Below are 23,668 nucleotides of genomic sequence, written 5' to 3'. Positions count from 1 at the left end.
TTGCTTATCCGACTCAGGAATGTTATCAAAAGAGATTTATTTTAGTTTAAAATGCATTTCCGTGTAAACAGACGCTTTTACTTAGCTATTTTGTTTCGTGATGTCGGTCACTCTTAAAAATAGCAAAGAAAACTTCGGAAAAGCCCAGGGTCGTTCATGGCCTAAAAGTATGTCGCCTAAGACAACATTTCCAGTGGATTTCACATCGTCCTTCCTTCTTTTCCGAATTTAACCCTAATGGGAAATAATATCCCCCACAGAATCCACAAAAAATGTTCCATCACAGTTGCAGCGTTTCTCATCCGCTATCTCTTTCTGTCTGATGGCAAACGCACGTTCCATCAAATCTATCTCGCTTGAGAGACGGGATTTTTCCCTATCCTATCTCCTTCTCCCTGGACACTCAAGGGTCTTTCATCCTCCACTGGCTCTCACTTGTTCTAGGATTGACTTTTGTCTCACCCTCTTCGATATCTGCTTTCTTTTAGAATCGACTGCGAAACGTTGTCTCGCCGCGTTTACTGTAATGGTACAACTCTCCTGTTGTCGAAAACATGCTCCAAACTTTTTCATTAGTCATTCTACTTTGCATTCGTAAAGTTATTCTGTTATTGGCTATGATAAAAGTTCTCCGTTTTTTATTTTTTTTCCAAGATATTTTTACAGCTTTCAAAAACCAAAAGTTATTATTTGTTAATCAACATATTTTTCTATATAAATGTATTAATAATGTTAATTTTTTAAACAAAAGATTAAAATATCACATTAAATAGATATAACTTAATAAATTAGCTAAGCCTACCTATATTTTTAAAAATTTTTTTAAAGTTATCTAAGGATATTAATCGTTAAAGTTTACATCGATCTTAAATCCTTCGATAGCTAAAAAAAATTGCTATCATAAAAAGTCGATAAGCTTATAATATAAATCAGAAATGAAAAATTCATGTAGAATGTTGGTTTCGATTCTAATTTATGAGATTGATCTACACTTTAAACTGGTTTGAATCTGCAAAATTCTTGAAATCTAAATTAAAAATGCTACTGAAAATAATTTCTTGGATCTATTTCATTATATTTTCTTTATTATCAATAAAAGTATAGACTTTGCAAAATATAGTTCATCATGGATAAATACTGTTAATAATTTCATGCAAATTAATTCTAACAAAAATATTTTGGCTGAACTTCTTTTACACTAATCCTACAAAAAAAAAAGGGATTAAAATTACACATTTGTTAAGAATATTTTTAATTTCTCGTTTCATAAATTGTTTTATTATTATTATTGCAAAATCATGATAACTTGTATAAATAATATATTCACAGAAAATCTTCCATAAAATAAAAATATACATACAGTATTCGTGTTTAAAGTTGCGACATGTCATAAATTATGCTAGAGGTTTAACTATAGAATATTCATATCTAATTTTCTAGAAAGAGAATCAACATGTACGTACGTTTAAGAAATAATTTTATATTCCTTAAATAAATGGTAGGACACTTCAATTGATGCGTACACTTAGGATTTCGATTTCACCAAAACTTTAAAATTGAGCTCTACAGATGCAAACAATACAGTAATCGAAATAGAAACTCAAAGTGCTGACACTAGATTCTTCAAATATCACAAACAAATACGCTTGCTTTTAGTCAGTCAAACTCGATCTTCAAATTTTTATATTTAGTTTGTACGACTTAACAAGGCCATTTTTGAATTTTGATTACGTTCGCTCCTGCGGAATTATAAAGGTGACAAAATAATCCAGACAAATACTTCGCCCAAAGCCATGTAGATTTATGTTAAAGTCGTTGAAAAAGTGTTGGCAAATGATTCGCTGACAATGGGCTTATTTATTGAATTGAAACGATGAGCAAGTTTAGAATGTCACATACGATGTTGGATGATAGATGGATATTCGATCGATTCCATTCAACTTCTATTTCACTTTAAGAATTTAGAAAAAATATAGTTTCGACATCTCTGTAAGTCCCAAGAGATTTAGGATGTATCTTTAAAGTGGATCATTGATTCCGACTGTAAAAAGTACCCCGGAGCCTTTATTGCCCCGTTGTTAGTCAATTATCCTATGTCCCATTATAGTTTCAAAGAAATCGTACCAAGATATAACGTAGTCTTTTTCTTTTTTTCTTTCAGGTCTGGTTTAAGAATAGACGAGCAAAATGGAGGAAGCGAGAACGAAATGCAGCAGCTGAACTAAAAAACGGATTCGGTACACAGTTTAATGGACTGATGCAACCTTTCGATGATAGTCTTTACTCCGGTTATTCCTCTTACAACAATTGGGCATCCAAAGTGCCAAGTCCGTTGGGTGCCAAGAGTTTTCCGTGGCCAGGACTAAATTCGGTGAATGTCAATCCCTTGTCGACAGTCGTACCGAGTCAAGGAATGAGTTGTTTCAACACGTCATCACCAGGCATCACCAGTTCCAACATTATGCCCAACGTCAATATGCCGGCCGTCAATAGCTTGAGCAACCCTACCCCTCCTTGTCCTTATGCAGCGGCCACACCACCCTACGTTTACAGAGAGCAGTGTTCCTCTATGTCGTCGAGCATCGCTTCCTTGCGGTTGAAGGCGAAGCAACATACGGCTGCCGGTTTCGGCACTTACCCGCCCATGTCACCCAGACAGACCCCGACGCTATCACCCTGCCAATACGCAACCGTTGATAGACCAACTGTTTAGGTTACGGAATATGTGGTGTTGTGTGTGTACAGACAATGTGGACAGCAGCATTTACCGTCGTCACCTAGAATGGCAATAATCCATGACAGTTAGGCCTAGCGACTCTATTCAATAACCATCTGTTAAAAAAGCCAAAAAATGTGGCATTCGGCAACTGCTGACCTTCGTTTTATCTAGCCACTCACAGTAAAAAGGGGGCCGTCAAAACCGTGTCAGTAGTCTAGTCAGTCGAGTCTTTTGGGTAGATTTTAGTTGACACTCGTGAGGCGGCGTCCAACTGGGCGCTTTAATAGTAACCAATCCTTCTATTCGAACGCGACAAAGTTATTTATTTGTCTCATTCCTATTTCCATAGAATCGGCAAAATGCGAACTATTTTGCAAAAATATAGCTCAGACTATATATATAAATAAATATATATATATATATAAAGTTTCGCACAAAGAAGCGGAAAAGAGTGCATGACTACGTCCTGATATTGGCCTACACACTTCAGTCTCGGCTTTCTGTATTATGTAGCCTCTAATTCTGGTTTTAACCCGTTGAAGTTTCAGAGTGTTAGAAGCTTTGAAACATTCCGGACGTTTTATGCCAAACTTGCATTTCTTTCGAGAAGTGATTGTGCATCAAGATTAATCCCAAAGTGGACTGGAGTGAAACTCTACTAACGCAAATATAACTTGTATTATGCAAAGAGTCGACAAGTATTTAATGAATGTTCGGAGATTGTCCGAAGGTGAGGCATTTACCATTACGTTCATTCTCTATGTATTTTGATGGAAATCACCAATCCGGTGCGAGTGTTGGCGACTTTAGGGCCAGTTATGCCAACGCCAACTGAATATATTCGGTAGAATCTCTGAAGAACTTAAAAAAAAAAAAAAGTTAAAAAAATTCCATTCCAATATGTCTCGCCTCGTCAACTATAAACAAATTTCGGAAACAAAAAAAAAAGAGAAAAACAAATTCTATTTCTCTATAGTCAGACTGTTTAAGTGTCGCAATTGTCTTCTGTAAAACCTTTGACAAAATAAATGGTTCTAAGATCGGGAACTTCGCTGAATCTGTTGCTCTAATAATTTATTGCGTCGAATTATATGTTGAGACATCGGGATTTGTTTCGACTCGAGTCTTATCGCCATTAAATCCTACCAAAATCCGACCTTACCTATCTAATATCTTTTTAAAGCGAATTCATGTTTATAACGTCGTAGAATAAGAATAATTCTAATTGGCATACAAGAGAACACTTTATTTTCTCGCTTTCGCCATTATGAGCTTGCTGCTATTGAAATTAAAATTCGCGATGAGAATTACTTTACATAAACTTCAATTTTTAAAATAATCGTTGTTATTTTATAATAATGCATTTAAAAATTTATCTGATTTGTTTATATTTGTCGGTTATAAAATTCAGTTAAATTCACACTCGGCTTCATATTAAAGAAATCTTATATTCGTACATTTGCTGTTATTGTCACACAGGCTACGTAAAAAAATATATTATGTAAAAATTTTACATTTTAAAATGATTTAACTTCTTTTAAAGCAGTTTAATTCATCATTTATGATTTAAAATGTATTTATTTGTTGCTTATAAAATTTGATTCAAGCTTTAAATTCACGAGTCCACCTCAATTATACAATTGCCAGCACTACTTGTGAAAAGTGAACATTTAATGGAAGAGTTTAATATTTTTAGGAGAATTTCGTATAGATTATGCCACTGAAAATGTCAATTATTAATCTTAAATAGAGCTGGAGTAGACGTGGAAACGGGAAAGAGTCAAAAGTTGTAAAGAAAGATGGCGAACTGCAGATCGCCGCAAGAGCGTTCACGTGAAGACGATTGACATATCGCACTCTGACACTGCTCATAATTGGGTCTCGCTTCATTTCTCTGCAGTCGTAAGGCTTAGTTACAGTTTAATGAAGCTCATCTACGCCGCAGCGGGCACAGTTAACCTCGGTCCGGTTATCCTTGGTATTAAAATGTCAAGCAGTACAGGGGACGGAGCGCTTCACTGGATCCTATTGTCTCTCTTACCTCACTGACACGTTCATTTCGACAGTCTTGCTGACTCTGCTAGCTGAGGGTTACTCAGCCGTGGCCCTGCGTCTGTCAACCGTCTGAAGTCTGGGCCATAGCCTGTACCCTAATCATCCTCGGAGAGCTAAACTATAGGTGACGTCTTAGGCTTAGCCGATTGTATGAGTCAGTTAGTACTGTTCTCGTGGGACAGAGGGCGCTTGGGCGAATTGAGAGTCCACAAGACTGCGAGCACTTATCTTTTGTGCCAGGTAGTTCTCTTATGGTTCACTTGTCTCGTTGATTGCTGGTCCGGGGTATTAAAAACGATATCTGCTTGCCAGAAATGGGATGATTTGTTCGACAACTTATATTCTAGCCAAAGCCTCGCTTCTTCGACAACCAAAGATGCATTCTTTTCTTTTCATCCACAGAAATAATGCATAATCTACGACTGTTTAAACATTAAAAAAAACTAAAAAAATTAATAAAAAAGAAAATAAGGATCCGGTGTCGAAATCAATTCTATCCACTATTCAAAAACTAGCGGGGCGAATTTTTTCTAAAAGATTTTTCATATTTAATCTCGGCAAATTGTATCAAAGTAATCCTTTAGTAAATCTCCGAGGATCTTTTCGTCATATTGCAACAAGGGTAGACAAGAAGCCAAGTCGAAATGCCATTTAACAGTTATAAATTCTACCAATTAAGAAAACTCGACCGTTGTCACGGTGTTGTGATCACGTGGATTACACTCCCGGTGACGTCACAAAATTCATCTGTTAGAGAATTACATTACAACCACTACTTGGTGGACAAACTTCATCATTCCTCGGATTATATTCCAATTCTGATTTAATGATAATTACTTACTTCGAATCCAATGCCCACGAGCGTAGAAAGAAAACAATTAGTCCTTATGTAAACACCACTTTAAATAATTACCTAGCATCTCTTCCGCTTTACAAAAGAAAATATCAAGACAAGGTCAAATTTAAGGTTGAGTTAATATCGCTTCTTCTCCAGGCCGTAGAATTTAACAGGAAAGAACGCTTGGCAGGCAAAACAAATAAACTTGGAGAATTTAATGACTACTCCGAAATTTATTTTTATTTTTCATTTTTAACTTTAATTAATATTTATGCTATTTAAAGTTCGTTTACATTCTTTTACCATTTAATACAATCAAACGTGAATTTTTATACCGTTCGATTACGTTTATATTTTTTAAATGAACCTTTAAAAAAACGAAAGGTTTTAAATAAGTTCGAGTCAGTTTTAGTGGTTTATTAAAAGAGTTTTGTGAAAATACTTTAATGCGTATCGAATTTTAATGTTGATTATCGGAAGTGTGCAGCGTCCCCGCCTAAATTGACAGAGTTGTTCCATCAATTCTAATTAACGGAGACTTGGTGAGAAGCGCAGCTAACTGGATGTTGAGAGAAATAAAAGGAGAAAGACAATTAACGCTCCAGTCAGAAAAGATGAATTGTCTCAAGTTTCGCCCAAATAATCGCGTTTTCCCCATTTGGATTGTTTAATTTAGATTAGAATTTTTTAAGATTTTAATTCATTATTTTAACCTTTCGGGATTTTGGAGTACGAGCGTGATTAACAAATTTGAAAATTACACATTAATATTTAGTTCGTTCGTTCGTTAACGAAATGACATTGCTTCTCGATTATAAATAAAATCTGAATACCTTTTTTTTGTTCTAGATCACTTCCCTCGATTTCTCCTTTCATCTAGTCAGATTGCTCGATAATTTAAACATTAAAATTATTCAAATTTAAAACACAGAAAAGAAAATTAAATATACGGATAACATGTATCAAACATTTCCAATTAATAATTCAAATTCCAGTTAATATAACAAAAATATTTATTAATTTAAAGAATAATTTATTTGAATTAACGTGTATATAAATTAATAGCTAGTATGATATTTATATATGTGTGACATGTTTTAAATGCTGATAAGACTACTTAAAGCTAGTCTATATAGGCCGATAATTCGTTTATCATATAATTAACATATCAACATACCATTACATCTTTATCATCAACTAAAATTATTTCTAATATGCACGATCCAATTATTAAGTTAATTATTTATTATAAAAATCTCATTATCATTAAATTAATTTCATATGTGATCGAATTTAATATATTCAAATTTAATAATTATTATTATTTCGCGTAGAAATTAATATTAAAAATTATTAATATAATTAGAAATACGTAAAAAGAACGTTAAATGTCAAATCTTATTTTAAAGATTTATTCTAATTTTATCATATAAATGAATTTAGAAAACGAATTCGAAACAAAATTAATCTTGACGATTATTATATTTGCATCTCAACATTTATTAATTATTTAAAGCAATAGTTTCTGTTAGCAAAATTTATTAAATTTCTCATTCTCTAAAGATAAGTTTATATTCTAATTACGTAGCTGCGCTCCATAATCCAATTCCATTTATCTACTTATAGATTTAAAGTAAACTTACGCATCTTAGAGAAGAAACAGAATTTCTGTCGCATCATGAAACAAATTTTCATCATTACGGCGAACCTATCTACAATCAGATAGCAAAACTTTGTTCTTGACACAATTTGTTAACTCTTCGGCAAATTATTTTAGATAAAATGAAACCCACTTTTCTGTATATAATACAGTTCACATAATCTGTTGCAACAGATTCTAGAAACTAACAAACTTACGATATATTTATATAAGAGCGAATGACTGATAGAAGTTCCTGCATTAACCTAGTAAATAATAACGCTCGTTAACATTGTTTCTCTTATATTCTCTCGAAAGTGTGCGTTTGTGTGTGTGTGTGGTAAATGTCGGGCCGATATAAATTGTGCAGCGCTTCGGACACTGATGTATGTTGGACCGGGGGACTTAAGACCCAGGATTACTCGCTGTCTGTCAGGCCGGAAATTCTGTCCACCATTAGCTTCAGTTGTTTGTTCTGTCTTTTCTCTTAAGTAAGACAAGTAACAGTCATTACGCGAAATCCAACTGGTCTGACTCTAAACGTTCATGTAAATGAACCGTGAAAACAATTTGAATTAATTGGTCATTAAATGTAGTATTTCGAGCGTGTTACTTGAACCTAAGATAGCATTTGTAAAATTCTTTTGTTGGCTCTCCGAGTGTGCCACTGCCATGATCACTTCTCTATTCGACCTTACAAGATTCTCTTTCCGAACTATTACAAAACAAGACTGGAAGGTTCGACTGCACCATTGACATTTTCATAAAGATTAACAATTGTTAATAAACTCCACGTCATAAAAATCTCCATTCGGGATTAACCTTACTTAAATTTGTTTCGTTTATTGTTAAGATTAACAGCACTGGGTTTGCCGTAAAAATAATAAACACCTCTCTTTCTCTTTCTATTAGCCTATATGAAGTTAAGTTTTTCAAAGATTCAAAATGAATTTCATTTTTCTACAATAAAAATGTGTTTGATTCTCGGAAATAAATCTAAATAATTGAAACCAACATTAACGTAAATAAAACTCTTCAGATAACTTTTATTTTTGGAAAAAAATAAATAAACAAATAATTCTATACAGTACACCTTATACAGTAGATTAAAATGTGATTAGATTTAATTCTATCCACATTAAAATCCTATAATGTTTGCTTTATTTCCGAAAACATTAAAATTTAAATAATCTAACGGTTCTTTATTCTACAGATTTTTGAAAAATCTTTATCTACACAGTATGACATTTTATAAAATTCGAAGATAATCCCAAAAAATAATAATATTTCAAATATACATTTATTAAATACCAGTTAAATTCGATCAAAACTAATATCCGGCAATCGACTCTACATCAGGCCTGTGTCTGATGCACGGCACTTCCATCTTCCTCAGCAATCAATCATTACATTAGAGACGCATAATCTAAACTCTCAAATTAGATATTATATGATGTCACCAGTGTAGCGGCAGTATTTTACCCCTCTTCCCTTTTTTACTGGCAACATCGGAGAAGGTATTAGTGAGAAACAGTTGGGTTCACCAATTCTTCCAAAAGAGCGATTTTCTCTATCGGTTCTACCTTTATTACCCAACCTTGACCCTTTATTCGTCCATTGAAGACTGCAATAAATTTGCTGATCAGCCAGACAGAATTACAACAGTCCTTAACGAGAGCGAGCTCGACAAGACGTAACAGGAAGACATAAGACGTCAAAAATCCCCAAAATTGTTGCCCGATTCACTGGACGGATTTCTAACAGTCTCTGGACAGATACGATCGGCGACAGACGGCGAGACGGTTGGGCGGCCAGTCTACCTCCAAATCCTACCATCAGCTCAAATAGGGTAAGCGGAACGGGATGTCCAGTCACAGAAATCCGGTCTGTCAGTTAAGGTCCGTGATTGTGGACTGTAGCCATTTTTTTCTTCTTTTTTTCTTTTTCCTCTGTTTCCGCCCAAGCGAAGCCTTCTTCTTCTTTTCTTAAATTTTCTCCGAGTCTGATGCATTTTAAATAGGAAATTCGCCACATTCATGAAAAATGCAACTTACTCATACACTCCAGCAAAAAGAATTTCCGAGGTAATTTGAACCATTCGAGTGAGATTTTCCGATTGCTTGAATATTTCATGTCGATTTGTTGAAACTTTCGAAAACGTTTTTTCCTTTTTTATTTTATTTTTTTTAACCCAAAATGGATGTTTCTTTAACGAGAACACTTACGAAATATAATCGCTCGGATTTGAAGTTTCGGAATTTTTTTTTTTTTCTTAATTCAAGAAGAGAACTGAATTTCTATACGGGATATCGATGTTTATCAAGATTGCTCAAATACCGGCATAGCAATCTTTCTATGTTAACGGATCTATTGTTTATTCAGCAATGGTAACCATTAAAATTCACTTAGGCGTAGATATAAGCTTAAAAGTTATGAATTCATTCATTTTTTATACAAGCTTATGATTTATTTTAAATTGTTTTGAGTGAGCCAAATTTATAATTTTGATTTTAAAAGTGTGAACTGTAAACAGAACTATGTTAATGATAGATACAAACATAACTGTTTAAATTTTCTTTGTTTTAAAGAAAGTTCGATTTGTAATTTGAGAGGATTTTCATCGGCAAACTTAAACAATAAAAAGTGCAATGTACTAAATAGCTTTCTTTATCCGCAGACTAACAGAATGTGCAGTACTAATAATACCTCCAACTAGGCTGTTAAAGTAATATCCACGTAAAATTTTACAAGGTCCAACCTTACATTTTATAGTATTGAAAAGTGGTCAAATAGTCACTGAACATTCTCTTGCTACTTATTGAACAAAGAAATTTATTTTCCAATGATATTGCATGCAAATTAACTGGATTTTAATCTTTTTATTTTTCGATTCTTGTATTTCGCAAGTTTGCATCAACTAAAGAGGCTGTATACTGTAATATATTATCTCTAAACTCGAGCATTTCTATCTAAAATAAATGCTATTCTGTGTATTTTAACAATAAGAAAACGAGAAAGTAATTCATTTTGTAAATTAGAATTTATAAAAACATTTAAAAATCTTTTTAGTTTTTAGTAAAAAATGCATTTCTGTTTCATTTGAAAGCTAGTGCATAGGCCTAGTATATAAAGTTAGGCTAAGCCAGTAGATAGCCAAAGCTAGTAGAAGGGCCTAGTAGATGCATAACGTAGCTTAGGCCTAACAAATTTCAAACAGATAATTTTATCAAAATTCGGTATGATATAAATAAACGAAATTATCAAGTACTTGTTTTATTCGTTTTTATTGGATGAAATTGTCAAAACAAATTAAAAGAATCTATTTTTGGGAAACGTATTATTCCACAAACTTTACGAAATGCCTGTTGTAAAATATTTTTACGGGTATAAAAAGCTTAGTTCAGTAATACTTGTAAAGTTCTGTAATAATAACTCACTTTGTAGTATTATTTTATGTTTTAATATGAAGAAGGGTCTAGTCTTTAACAGGCCATAAATTTTCGACAACATTACCCCAACAACACGCGAGAACCAAAAATAACATCAAGAATGTTTCTTTCTTGAAACTTTTCCTGTCGTCATAACGTATACTATTAAGGTAACAATGCTAAGAAAAACAATTAAGAAAAGAGGGAACGAAGCCATTTCTCAATAATACCACTAAATAAATAAATGATTAAAAAATGTAAAGCGATTAAAAACTTTTTACAGCTCTTTACTTTTTTAAATTTCGATCGTTTAAAGCTTAAAAAATACGAAAAAAAAGACGAGACAGGATTAAAGATGCGATAATGTATAATATCAATAAACAGCACATGGTAAATTGAATATAGACCGTGCTTACTTACAAAAGAACGGGATTTCGTAATTCGCCCATCTCCCGCCAAAGCTATAAATGTTAGGATAGAGGTCAACTGGGGTGTAATTTATGTGAGTGACTCGAAATTCGGACATTGACAACGTGTGTGGCAACATGACACCTATCCGCGGGTGTCAAATCGAGGCTGACGTCTGAAGCAACTGGACACTGTTCCGCGACAAGTCATTAAACTTTTCAAATGGTTTCCTCCCCCGTAACAGTTCGCAGTCGTTGCTCATCTATCTTGTTTCTTCTCAACATGATCTAGCTGCTATAGCTGATCCCCACGCTTCTTTTTAATGAGGAGTCAACCAGTTGTTGCCGGGAATCTGACGTAAGATATTTTATTGTTTACTAGAGAAACGACTAACGTTCTTTTCTAGGGCGGAGTAGGTAGTGATTTACAACGCCATCTGTTGGTCGATTTGTTACTAAGACTGTGCTACATGACGTCACTTCGAGAGTTAGGAAGTCGACCCCGGACAGTAAGTAACGGAACCCTGTCACTCGCGGAAGTTTTAAAAAATCCAGCTTCTAAGAAGGTATCTAGAGAAGCGAACTTCTACGAATCTCTTGTTTGTTTACATTAACGTTTTTAATATCATCGAAAGGTCTTCGATATGGCTTATGTTTGATAAGTTTCTTATCCTGTAAGACTTTGTGAACGGTTACAGCAAAATATAAAATTTTCTTCGCCATTCTACGATGAGGAGAAAATATATAAAAACCGATCTTGGCAACGATTAATGCTAGTTTAGACGTAACTAATTAAAAATCAGATTTATAGAGGAAGTAGTCTTTTTTCCACAGCAATTCGAAGTTTGACATGTAGAAATGTCAGCTATTATGACAGTATATTTGAAAAATGAAGTGCGATGCAAACAGAGTAAATGGTGAGCTTGAAAAGCCAGAATACAAATGGGGCGTGAGGCACATATGCAGTCTCGGATTTCTACACATGCAAAGATCGTAGAATGTGCAAACAGAAAATTTGTGTTTGGTCATACTCAATAGACTGTGTATCGAATTATGTCAATAAATATAAAGCACTTACTTGATTTAGTTAAATATTTTAAATTTTATATTTTATACAAATCCGAAAAGATTTAGATTTTAACTATAAATAAGCTTATGTTTTATGCCTTCGTGTATGCATAAATGTTTCATATAAAAGTTAAATAATTAAAGCATTTACGTTAAAATCTGCCTAAACGGAAAAATCGGTACGGTACGATTCCGGCTTATACAGTTTTTATTGTATTTATCAAAGAAATTCGTATACATTCTTAATATATTTAAATGCAGTATAGATGTGTTTAAACAATGGCTATTTAATATAAAAGAATTCTTCAGATAAATGACATAAAAAAATGTTTGCTATAAAAATTTGTATATAAATAAATTTCACTTTATTTATTTAACATACAAATTAAGATTCTGCAAAGCGAATGAATTCTACTTATTAAATTGAATGCTATTATTCTTCGCCGATTTAAAAGAAATTATTAATTAACTTTTATTATGAAATCGATTCATCTCCTCTCATTATAATAACGAATAAATAAAAAGAATCCTAGACAAATTACAAATAAAAATGACAGTGAGCAATTAAAATATCTTGAATTAAAATATATCATTAACGACATTAAAAATATTAAGCTCTTAATTTTTCAAGAAAATATATTTCTTATTAATTATTTATGGTAGCTGACAATTCTTGATAATTTATAAATTAGAATCTTAAAAAAATATTTACTAAAATCAGACATTAAAATGTTGTTGACATAAAATTAAAATTATTTTTTCTCAAATATTAGTTGTTATTTACACAAACGACGATTTTTTTTGTTTAGAATTACAAGATTATCTAAATCAAATTACATTTATAAAAATGTTAAATATCAGGAAAAGTCTTGCAACATATAATTAACAATTTAATGCTTTGTTATAATTGTAAAAATTATTTTTAATTAACTTTTTATAAGTTATATTAAGTGGGTATATGAGAATCGAATATCATCATCATCATGGAGAATTTGATATAGAACGATATGGAAACAGCCATTTAATTTGTTTCTTTTACTTGCTTTTCTTACATTTGAATACTTACCGGTCCCAAGATACCCGAAAGGATAAATTTAATCGAGTTGCAATTTTAGAAAATAGCAAAATTATCTTTGCATAGTACAAATTTCCCACCAGACACGAGGATAGACCGCTCAGCGGGATATGATTTCATATTCCATCCTGTGTGAGCGTGTCATCCTTTGACACTGCACCTAGATTCCCCGGGGTGGGCTGAGCTGTTTAGCATGGCAGATAGGAAACAAACGACTTTCTGTATTTACATCACAATAATTTAGTGTAAAGCAGAGAGGAAGTGTAATCTGCCTTGCGGTAAAGCGGATGACACACATCTTCTGTCTTGCTGGGTGTCAGATTTTCGTCAGCCCCCAATAACAAACTGCCCCCAACCCCCTATAGGGTAGTTAAATGGGCTCAACGTTACCCGACCTACTAGCAGCTGGTAAAACTATCAACCACTTTAACATCACAAAAGCAACTTATGGCTTTTTAATGAGCTAGGGTCAAATTTAGTAGTGAACTTAAAACCTTACCATCCTTCTTTTTTCCATCTGGTTAAACGCTTAGAATCTTCCTGTTATGTACTGTTTTGTGATGAAGTTTGTTTTGGATTAAACATTTTATAAATCCTCCATTACAACTAACACTGCACTTTAGTTCGACTCACACAGTAAACATTCGGCTTATTATTTTTTTCCGTCTAGAATCTTGTTCGCTATATATCTTAAAACAAAACTATTAACATAAAATTTTTAAAATTATGTCAGAAACATGAAAGATTAAATGGCTATGAATATGAGTTTAGTTTCAGATACAAAACTATAGCGTTTATCAAAAACTTTGTTTATTTTAGTATCGTTAATTCAAAATATATCGAAAATCAATTTGTTGTTATAACTTTAATCGAATAATTTTTGAGTTTAAATTTACCAAAGCATTTAGGAATTTTTTTTCTTTTATGTGTGTATGTAGACATTGTGATAACGATTTATCGACAGATACAAGATAATGTTTATCATGTTATAAATTGTTCCAATAAAATAGCTTCAGATAATAAAAAATGATAGTTAACTATCAATCAATTATTTTTTTTAATAAATTAAAACCTTTATAACAGAAACAAGATGATTTAATTTTCAAACAAATATCATAATAAAAGTCTATTCATAATGATCATCATCTACAAAGTTCACCATGAAAATAGTTGGTAACCAATTACGTTGGATTGAAATAGCATTCAACTCATACTAAAATATATCATTCAGTATTAGTAGAAGAGAAATAAAAAAATAGTAAAAAAGACAACAGAAGCATGAAAAATTGTGTTCAGGTTTAGCATGCCGGTCTGGCGTCAGCAGAACACATTCATCTTCATCAGAGGATAGCAAAGCAACGAGAAAGATAGCAGGTTCTGATCCGACCAACTCTACCAATAAGGACATAGACTTTCTTGGGATTCATCACCATCCTTTTGTTATTCCGTTTTTACCCGTACAACCCCGAGATGGATGTTGGCCAGCTTATTCTACCAAAAGCCTGTTGCCTATCCATCAACGGTTCTTTATGCGTCTGATAAGGATGATATTACTCTTTTAGGCATTCGAAATGGTTCGCCAGACGATGTGTTTTTCACGAGTTCGCTGAACATAAGTGGCTAGGTGTCGAATGCCAAGTATCACTGGAGAAGATCGTTTATTCTCTCTCTCATCATTTCTGATTGATACTTAGTTCAATGTATAAAGAAGCAGCAGAGCCTTTATTTCCGTTTTCTTTACACTCCTGTTAATGGGATTACAGCATATTTATCCAAGAAATATTTATTTTAAATAAATCGGTTAAATAAAAAGTTGACTAAATAAAAAATGTTTGGAATCTAAACGAAAAACTCTATAAACTACAGGTGAAAAATAAGACGTTTGTAAAGCGAGATAAAAGTTTTTGCCAAATGCTTCGATTATTATTTCATTTTTGCAGATATATTTAAATTAATTTATAGGCCTATATACTGTATATCGATGATTTTTAACGTTTTTTTTAATGATTGACGTCTTTGTTGGTTTAATAATTAAAAAAAAACCTTGAAATTTTGACTAAATAAACAACAATTATTTATTAATACATTAGAATAATTTCAAATTAGACCGATAATAAATTTATACAGTAGACTAAACAAAATAACAGTATAATGTTTAATTATTCAAAGTTACTTTAAAAATGAAGAGAACATTAGCATAGTCGAAGCAATGTTCTCTTCACATAGATAAAAGCCTAAAATATAGATTAAATTAATAGAAAATTACTTATTAACATTTTTATTTAAAAAATCTCTAAAAATAACGCTATAGATAATCATTTGCGTCAAAAAATGAAGTAGAAATGTAAAAATTCCAATAAAAAATAGACAAACTTTCAAATATATCATCTTCCATATAAAAATTTCATTCTTAACGTAAAAGATAATTTAAGATAATTTTATTATATTTAATATAATTATTCAAATTATAATCATTATATTATACCTAATTATTCCACCTCTAAATTTATCGTAATTAGATTTATAAGCTACGACAATAAATTCGTGGAATAATACAATTGGTCTTTTTTTAAAAAATTTCTAAAAATTTAAATAAATAAATAAATATGTAATAATAATAATTTGTACGTAAGTTTAAACATTACTCTCTCTCAGTTTGACTGGAAATAAATTATATTTTGTATTGAAATTCGTCAACATGTTCGTTTAAATCTTTGTATTATTAATATTATATATTATCTGTATTATGCCAATTAAGAATTGATTTTGTAATTGAAAAAATATGCTTCGAGTCCAAACTTGCGATTGAAATAACTAATGCAAATTGAATAAACCGAACCATTTCATTTAAAAATGCTTCAGATGGAAATAAAGTAAATGACAATAATGCAAAACAAAAACTAGTTCCGCATTAATTTATATATATAAAATAATAATAGTAAATATATGAGGAAAGAGATAATTTAAACCTTTAAAAAACGAACAAACTTATGTTCTTTTTAAAGATATTTTAAATAAAAAGTCAGATTTAGTTAAGAGAATTTCATTTAGAGTAAAGAACAATATAAAGTTCATATGCTATTTTATTACTATCGCGTTAACGTTATATGACTAGATAATCAGTGAATTCGACAATTCGTTTCTAATATATCAAGAAAATTTATTTTAAAATTTCCTTGATATATCTTACATCTTAAAATGTAGAAATGCTTAAGAAATTTTAAACATTTTGTATTTTAAGATCATGATAAAATTGTAAAGATTAAGATCTTTGTAATGGACTTTCTGGTAAAAATAATCTTACATATAACAATACTATTTTCTATGTAAGACGTAGGCATTATTCTTAAGAGTCCAAACAATGCAAATGGCTCAATTTAATATAAAACTTTTAAGTTTATTCGAATTTTGATCACCATAATATATTATAGGCCTACTACTTTAAAACAAAACTTAGTTTTGTACGCAATAATTTTTAAGAAATTCTATAAACACAGAAAAGAAAATAATTTTATACCGTCCTATTAAGAAAAATTAGATTATTTTTGAAACTAATATTTATAAATAATAATTAAAATAAAATATTTAAAATTTTTCTTAACCTTAATGCTCTACCAAAGATTCATATAGGCCTATGTATATATTTTTGTTAAATATATATATATATATATATATTCCAGGTAAGATAGTTAATTTACATTTAGTATATTTTTAAATGATTCTATTTTATTATTTATTAATAAACTTGCATATCATTTTAAATTATATAATTCAAATTTTATTTCACCCGTGTAAAATTTCCAATAGAAAATCTAATAATAAGTCCCTCCTTTCTTTCCTTTAAACTTGTCAATAAAATTTATAATTAAAATATGAAAAATTCATTTTGCTTAACTTTTTATATTTTATTAATTAATTGAATTTAATTCGAAAATAATATTTTCAAGAAAAACTCTTATTTTTATATTTAATATACCGATTACGTCCAATAAAACCTTCTCTAATAAACCTTATACCAATTAAAAGATTGAAAATTATATTAAAATCTATTTGAATTTTTTATATGTTATTTTTATTTCTTGTTGACAAATTTAACTAGATATCAGTTTTTCATAGAATTGAAAGGAAAACAGTTTTTCTAGAGGATTTTTTTATTTCAAGGTTGTACAAACAGGTTGGGTTTTTAATGTTGTGAGAAAGGAATAAATTATCCACACTGTTTATCTAAACTACAAAGAATTACATTTAAAGCGAAAGAAGTTTCAAAAAAGTACTTTTTTTTATAATTGTTTACCATGGTAAAGTTTTAGATTAATTTTTCTCCACTCCTTTCAACTTCTAACTTTTAACAAATTGCATATACGAGAATTTTTACAAGATATTCCATAAACATTGTACACTGATATTAAATTAATTTAGACGAACGAAACATTATATTAAAAATAGTGTTGCTTATGCATTTAATGAAATTGTATATAGAGACAGACCCTTTATGAGATTTTATTAAATACATAAATCGCGTAAACAGAAAATGAATAAGCTAGTTTTATAGAACAAAATCTTTTCACGCATTTAATACTAGCGAAAGTTTAATTTTTGCAAACTTTCAGCCAGTTAAAAAGAACTTTATAAGTTGTATTCTTAAGTATAAATTGAATAGGCGAACTATTTTGAAATCTTGTTAAAAGTTTTACTACTATAAAAGCTTTGTTATTTCTGAATGTTTAATCTTGTTTTGAGCGAATATGGAAGTTAAGAAGAATACAATCCAAACAATGAAGCAAAATAGAAAGAAACAAGCGACACTTTACAGATCGACAAAACGCCTCCAATTTATTCCATGTAACAGAATAACATTGAAGCAACCGTTTCGTAAATTGTCTTTTTCTTCTTCAAGTATCAGAAGAAAAGAATTCAGCTCAATACACGTGAGGATTTTCTTGGCAACGTCCGTTTTCAATTCCGTCAACACTGGTAATAGATTCTAGTCCTTACACCTGTTGTATACCAATTTCAAATTCTACACCACCCGAGATGATTCGATTTTGCATCCAAAAGAGCAGAGAGGCTGTCACATTCGGAATTTTATCTGAATAACAGAATCCACATTCAAATGACACTAGTCTGACTGAGTGGAAATTCCTACAGGACTGCATCGTGAGTCGATTTGTTTCCAATAGGAGTCGAAGATCAGCAGGTGAAGTAGACAGTTTTTTAAGCGTTTCTTCGCTATCTTTACGCCATCTGCTCGGATGAATGTCAATAGTCTACGCCGTAGGCGGCATAAAACACAATAGGCTCTCGTGTGTGTCCCTTAATCCCGTCCGTACAATGGGACAAAGTCATCGCGACCTGTAAACGGGGGTAGACACCTACCCCTCCTATATATCAAGACAGGTGACATAGCGAGGAAGATGGGATGTTCAATGTAACAAGGTGATCCTTTCGAAAGATCATTTATCTTGTTTGGTAATATGTAAAGTGAACTAAGCCTCACTTCTAAAGCAAATAGGGTTTGGTATATGCTGAAGAAGAGGAGTGGAATTACATGACAGAACAACGGATAGGGACGACTCGATGGCCCGCCTACAGCCAAATGGTTGGATATACGTTCTCATTGGTTGTGTTCGATGCCAAACAACAAACCTTCGCTTCATCGATCGAATAATTTTTTTCTCCTCTTCTTTTTAAAAGATAGTGTAAACTTTATGAAAAATAGTGTGACAGTGAATATATTATACAGGTACAATTCATACGATGTTATTAATAGTGAAAAAGACAAAGTCGCTGTCAAAATGTCTTCTTGGAGGGGGATTTACAGCGTCAGAAATGATCAAAGCTCTTTTTAAAATAGCATTGTGTATTTATCTGGTATTTGATATTCCCCAAAGTCATCTGTAAATATAATGAAATAGAAAAACAATACAGGATGGCGTAATGGGCTTTTTTCTAAAGCCTGAATCCAGAAAATGATTAAAACATTATGGAAAATGGACCAAGATTAATCCTGCTTTGCATTTTTTGATAATTGATTAGGATATTATTTATCGCGCTTTATATTTATCATTTTAATTCCACGCTTTGAAAGTATTTACATTTTTTTACCACGTGGTTTTCTTGAAAAATTACACGCGAATTTAAATTACAGATTATAATATACTGACATCAATAATAAAATCAAACTTTATAAACATAGTTGACTTATATTCCGTTAATTATCATGGGCACTGCATATATGATAATGCTGTATTCTAATTCTAAGCAGCAAGTTCAAAGACCAGAGAATGAAGACGATTAATCTAAATTGTAAACTTTCACTATCTCCATACTTAATACTAGAATTTAAATTCATAGTTAAAAATAATCTCGGTGATTTGTTATTCCATTAATTTTTATTATATATAACAAGAATACTTTGTTTCTTATTTTATATACAATTTTTTAACGTAAAACTTAAGTCGTTAAATCTTCAATACTTTTAAGTATAAATAATTTAATACGTTATATACATACATACATAGGCTACATACATAGACCTATGTATAAATATAAATATACGTCTGAAATTACTATCCGTTGAATTATTATTAATTATGTTTAAAATATTTTATAAAAGGTAAACATATTTTTCTTTCTTAAAGCGGAGTAATTTTAAGTATGTAAAATGTTTTTATACATTTTATTTTGTATATAATTCATATATTTTTACTATTTCAACTAAAATCTTATAATACTAAAAGCTTGGTTTTTAAGGATCAGTAATAAGGAATGCATCTCTCGTTTCGACACTCACAAACAGCTGGAATTAAATGCTCTTTTATCAGCTATTCTGCCACTCAACTTAAACAAACTCATTGTCGATGTTTCTTTGTCCCAACTTTCAACTAGATAATTAGGCGATTAATATGTCATGACCCGACATTGTAGTCCAAGATGTTAGATTCTGACCCGACGCTCAGGCTAGATTCATCAATTAAAGTTAAGCGATAACCGTGTAACCATTCAATCTCGGCCTAATCCACATAGCCTACTGGCACGTGCATAGAAGCCTACTCATTCTTTAGTCGGGTTACGCCACTTAAGATGATTAGTTGTATGAATATCGATACTTTTCAACTCTCCTGTTTTCGTATTGGTTCAATTCAAAAGGAAACATTTCCTATTGTTCGAGGATTATGGAGATGAGGTCTTGTTTGGCGCTTGTCTCTCGACGATTTTATCTTTTTACCATGAGTCTAATCTCGGATAAAATGTCGAATCTTTTTTCTAAATTTTATTAAACGATCGATGGTGATTATTCTAATTATAGCCATTTGTTTGAGAACATAAAAGAACATCGCTTAAAAAATTAATTTTATATAAAAACGTCTAGCAACATTAGTTTCATCAATTTCTAAATATTGACGACTGTGCCATCTGTGTGTAAAAACCGACATTAAAATTATCTAGAGCATTTATCAACAGGACAGTTTAACGAAATTAAATGTCAAATTTTCAATTCAATAACCTCTTTTATATTTGCATTTAAAATATATTTAGATATCGATTCATTCATTAAAGCAAATTATGTTTCATATCATTTGTGGTTTCCATTCAGTTTACAATTTTGTTTGTTTATTTCTTAACGTTTAAAATCAAATCTTTCAGGAGACACAAAAAAGACTTCTATTTTTCAAGATATGTTTTTTTTTTCCTCCTTTTTTTCTGAGAGAAGTATTTTTCTTTTCTCCGTAACAGATCTCCACATCAAAACTTGATTGAATTGTTCTCTTCAACCATTACTCTGAATGAGATTGTTTTGAAAATAAAACGTCCGACAGTCTCCTCTTTTCAGGATTATTCTTATGGATAATGTTATCAGAGGCAATATATCCTCAATAATAAATGCCCGATATTATTATATAATCCACTCGAAACAATTTAATTTAGTTTACAAACTCTGCAGTTTGTTTTCTCTGGAACTATTTACAAAAGCGATAAAAACAGAATTAATATCGTTAATTAACAAATATCTTAGTAACCATTTTAATATATATTATAGAATTTTCTTAAACATTTTCAATAAAATACTGTTATTTATTTTTAATAAGATTTTCAATAAAAATCATTTTATTTTAATAGATACACGAAAATCGACTGGAAAACACGAAACATATACGAGACATATAATTAAAAAGGGGAGAAATGTTGAAGCGTAAGGAAAGAAAATAATTAATATTTATTTTTCCAGGCATTTTTTATGGTTGTCAAAAAATGCTCTTCTCTAACGGTACACTGGGGCACTATTGATGCTGGATTAAATAAAAAAGAAAAGATGAATGAGCAGTTGTTGCCATAGCAACTAGGTAATACCCGTATGATCGGCCATGCTTGAATCTCTGAACCGATCATACTCCAGGTTTTATTAGCTGGATAGAAAGCTATTATGAATTCTCTTAAAAGAAAATAGGAGACTGAAACTATTCTCTGCTTCGAAATATGATGGAGCATCCTGATGTGTACTTGACTGTGCAACAATGTAGAAGTTATGTAGATATAACTGCATTTATTATTGGGTCAATTTCCTTTTATTCGCTTAAATTAATTTTAGCTACTAGACGAGCAAAGCGTATAATGAACAAGAATTATTTTCTCTAATTTAAAATAAAATTTTGAAAATTTCAAATTTTGTATTCCAGATGGAGCCACATTCCATTAGACAACTATTTATTATTATTATTTCACTTCCATTACAGCCAAACTGAAAATAAATTGTTGTCATTCGTTATTTAATGTAACTAACAACAACTTAACAACATTATAAGTTATATAAAAACTGAAAATAAAATCTACCATGAATACATGTAAAATTAGATTTTTATTCTCACTCGTATAGTAAAACATGAGTGAAAAAGCGCATTGTCACTGTTTACTTTTTACTTATTTAGTTACATCATTTTTAAATTTTGTATTAAAATTTGTAATTAAATTAAATATCGTAGATAAAGTTTAGTGAAATTTTGTGATTATAACTCTAGATTTAAATTACAAATTAATAGTTTATAACTAGAAATGATAAAATTTAAAGTAAAATTATTAGATATATATATATACAAAGATGTGCACTTCAAAAGTTGATTCAAAGGAGAAATTAAAGAAACAAGTTTGACATCGATAACTCCACCAAAGTTTATATTTTAGGTCATTCTTTGAAGAAAATTACCTCCAGACCTCTTAGAGTTTTACGTATACAGGTGAAGCTGAATTCACCAGAGTCAAATGGGATTTATGTGCGAAATTAAATTCGTAACACATGGGAACATTGTGTCAAACAATTCGTTTCGATGATTAATCTAATGATCAGTCTACAAGGAAAAATTATTCAAACAGAAATGAAATTTATTTATCTCTAAAAATGGCTATATTTATCATTTAATATTTTTTTTTAAAAATTAGATCTTTAGCTTGTTTCTGAATTAATGTTAAATGATTGCAATTGAAATATTTTACATTAAAATAATTTCATTTAATTATGTAATAGTAATGTTATTATACTTACGATATTTACTTTCAAAGTAATAATACTTTCAAAATAATTATTTTTTTCTAAGTAAAATTGAAGAGTTGTAGGAAAATGAAACTTTACAGGAACAATATTAGAAAACTGGACAATCAGATAGCGGTTAAACCACTTTAACGAATAATTCACATAACGTTAACTTTGCAAATATCAAAGTGATGGAGCTAAATATAATCTGAAATTTTAAAACATTTATTCTAAACTACATAATTAACCTTCAGATAGGAATACATTTTCTCTTAATGATATTCAGCTTATTTTATTGAATATGTGTACTAGAATAAATAACGATATACATAGAAATATGACCTATTTAATGATCAGCAGTCATCAGGTGCAAATCGAACAGGAAAAATATTTTAAAAGACATTAACATTACTATAATAAAAATATTTACAAAAAAGTCTATCTTATTAGTTAAAAATACTTAAAATAACTCTCTCGGTGCCTATAGATTAGAAAGAGTAAAAAAGAAAAGCTTAAAAAAAACAAATTTTAAAAGTTGAAAATTGAAGTAATATACTAAACTTGGGAAGTTTGTTATAAGTTATAATAATTTTACAAGGTAAAGAAAAATTTATGCAGCCGTTTAATACATCGAATAGGCGATTTTATCGAGATTAATATTTTTAAAGAATTTAGAGTTTCTTATAAAAATTGACTTATTTTAATTAAGAAAATAATTAATTCTAGTATTGCTAATAAAACTAATACTCGACAAATTATTTGTAATCTTAATTTATAAAATATCAGAAATTAGACCAAGAATATGTCATGTTTTAGATAAAGTGAATGAAAAATCTGGAAAAGTTTAAATAAAATAAACTTATTTAATCACAATTGTCATGTTTTAATTTTCTCGGATCTATAAAATAATTCA

General features: G+C 30.5%; 1 protein-coding gene across 3 annotated transcripts in view; it reads left to right on the top strand.

Annotated features, from left to right (window-relative positions):
• The window catches only part of LOC111639466 (pituitary homeobox x-like), a 56,125-nt gene extending 52,117 nt beyond the window's left edge, over positions 1 to 4,008 (top strand). For all 3 annotated transcript variants that reach the window (XM_023385361.1, XM_023385360.1, XM_023385359.1), the window contains exon 3: positions 2,162 to 4,008. In XM_023385361.1, the coding sequence (XP_023241129.1) occupies positions 2,162 to 2,713 (552 nt within the window). In that variant the 3' untranslated portion in view covers positions 2,714 to 4,008. The remainder of the gene's footprint in view (positions 1 to 2,161) is intronic.
• The last annotated feature ends 19,660 nt before the right edge of the window (positions 4,009 to 23,668 follow it).

This window comes from Centruroides sculpturatus, unplaced genomic scaffold (genome assembly GCF_000671375.1).
Source record: "Centruroides sculpturatus isolate CEXI.00-Female unplaced genomic scaffold, Cexi_2.0 scaffold1356, whole genome shotgun sequence".
Lineage (NCBI taxonomy): Eukaryota > Metazoa > Arthropoda > Arachnida > Scorpiones > Buthidae > Centruroides > Centruroides sculpturatus.
This window is presented reverse-complemented; position numbering and strand designations above follow the sequence as displayed.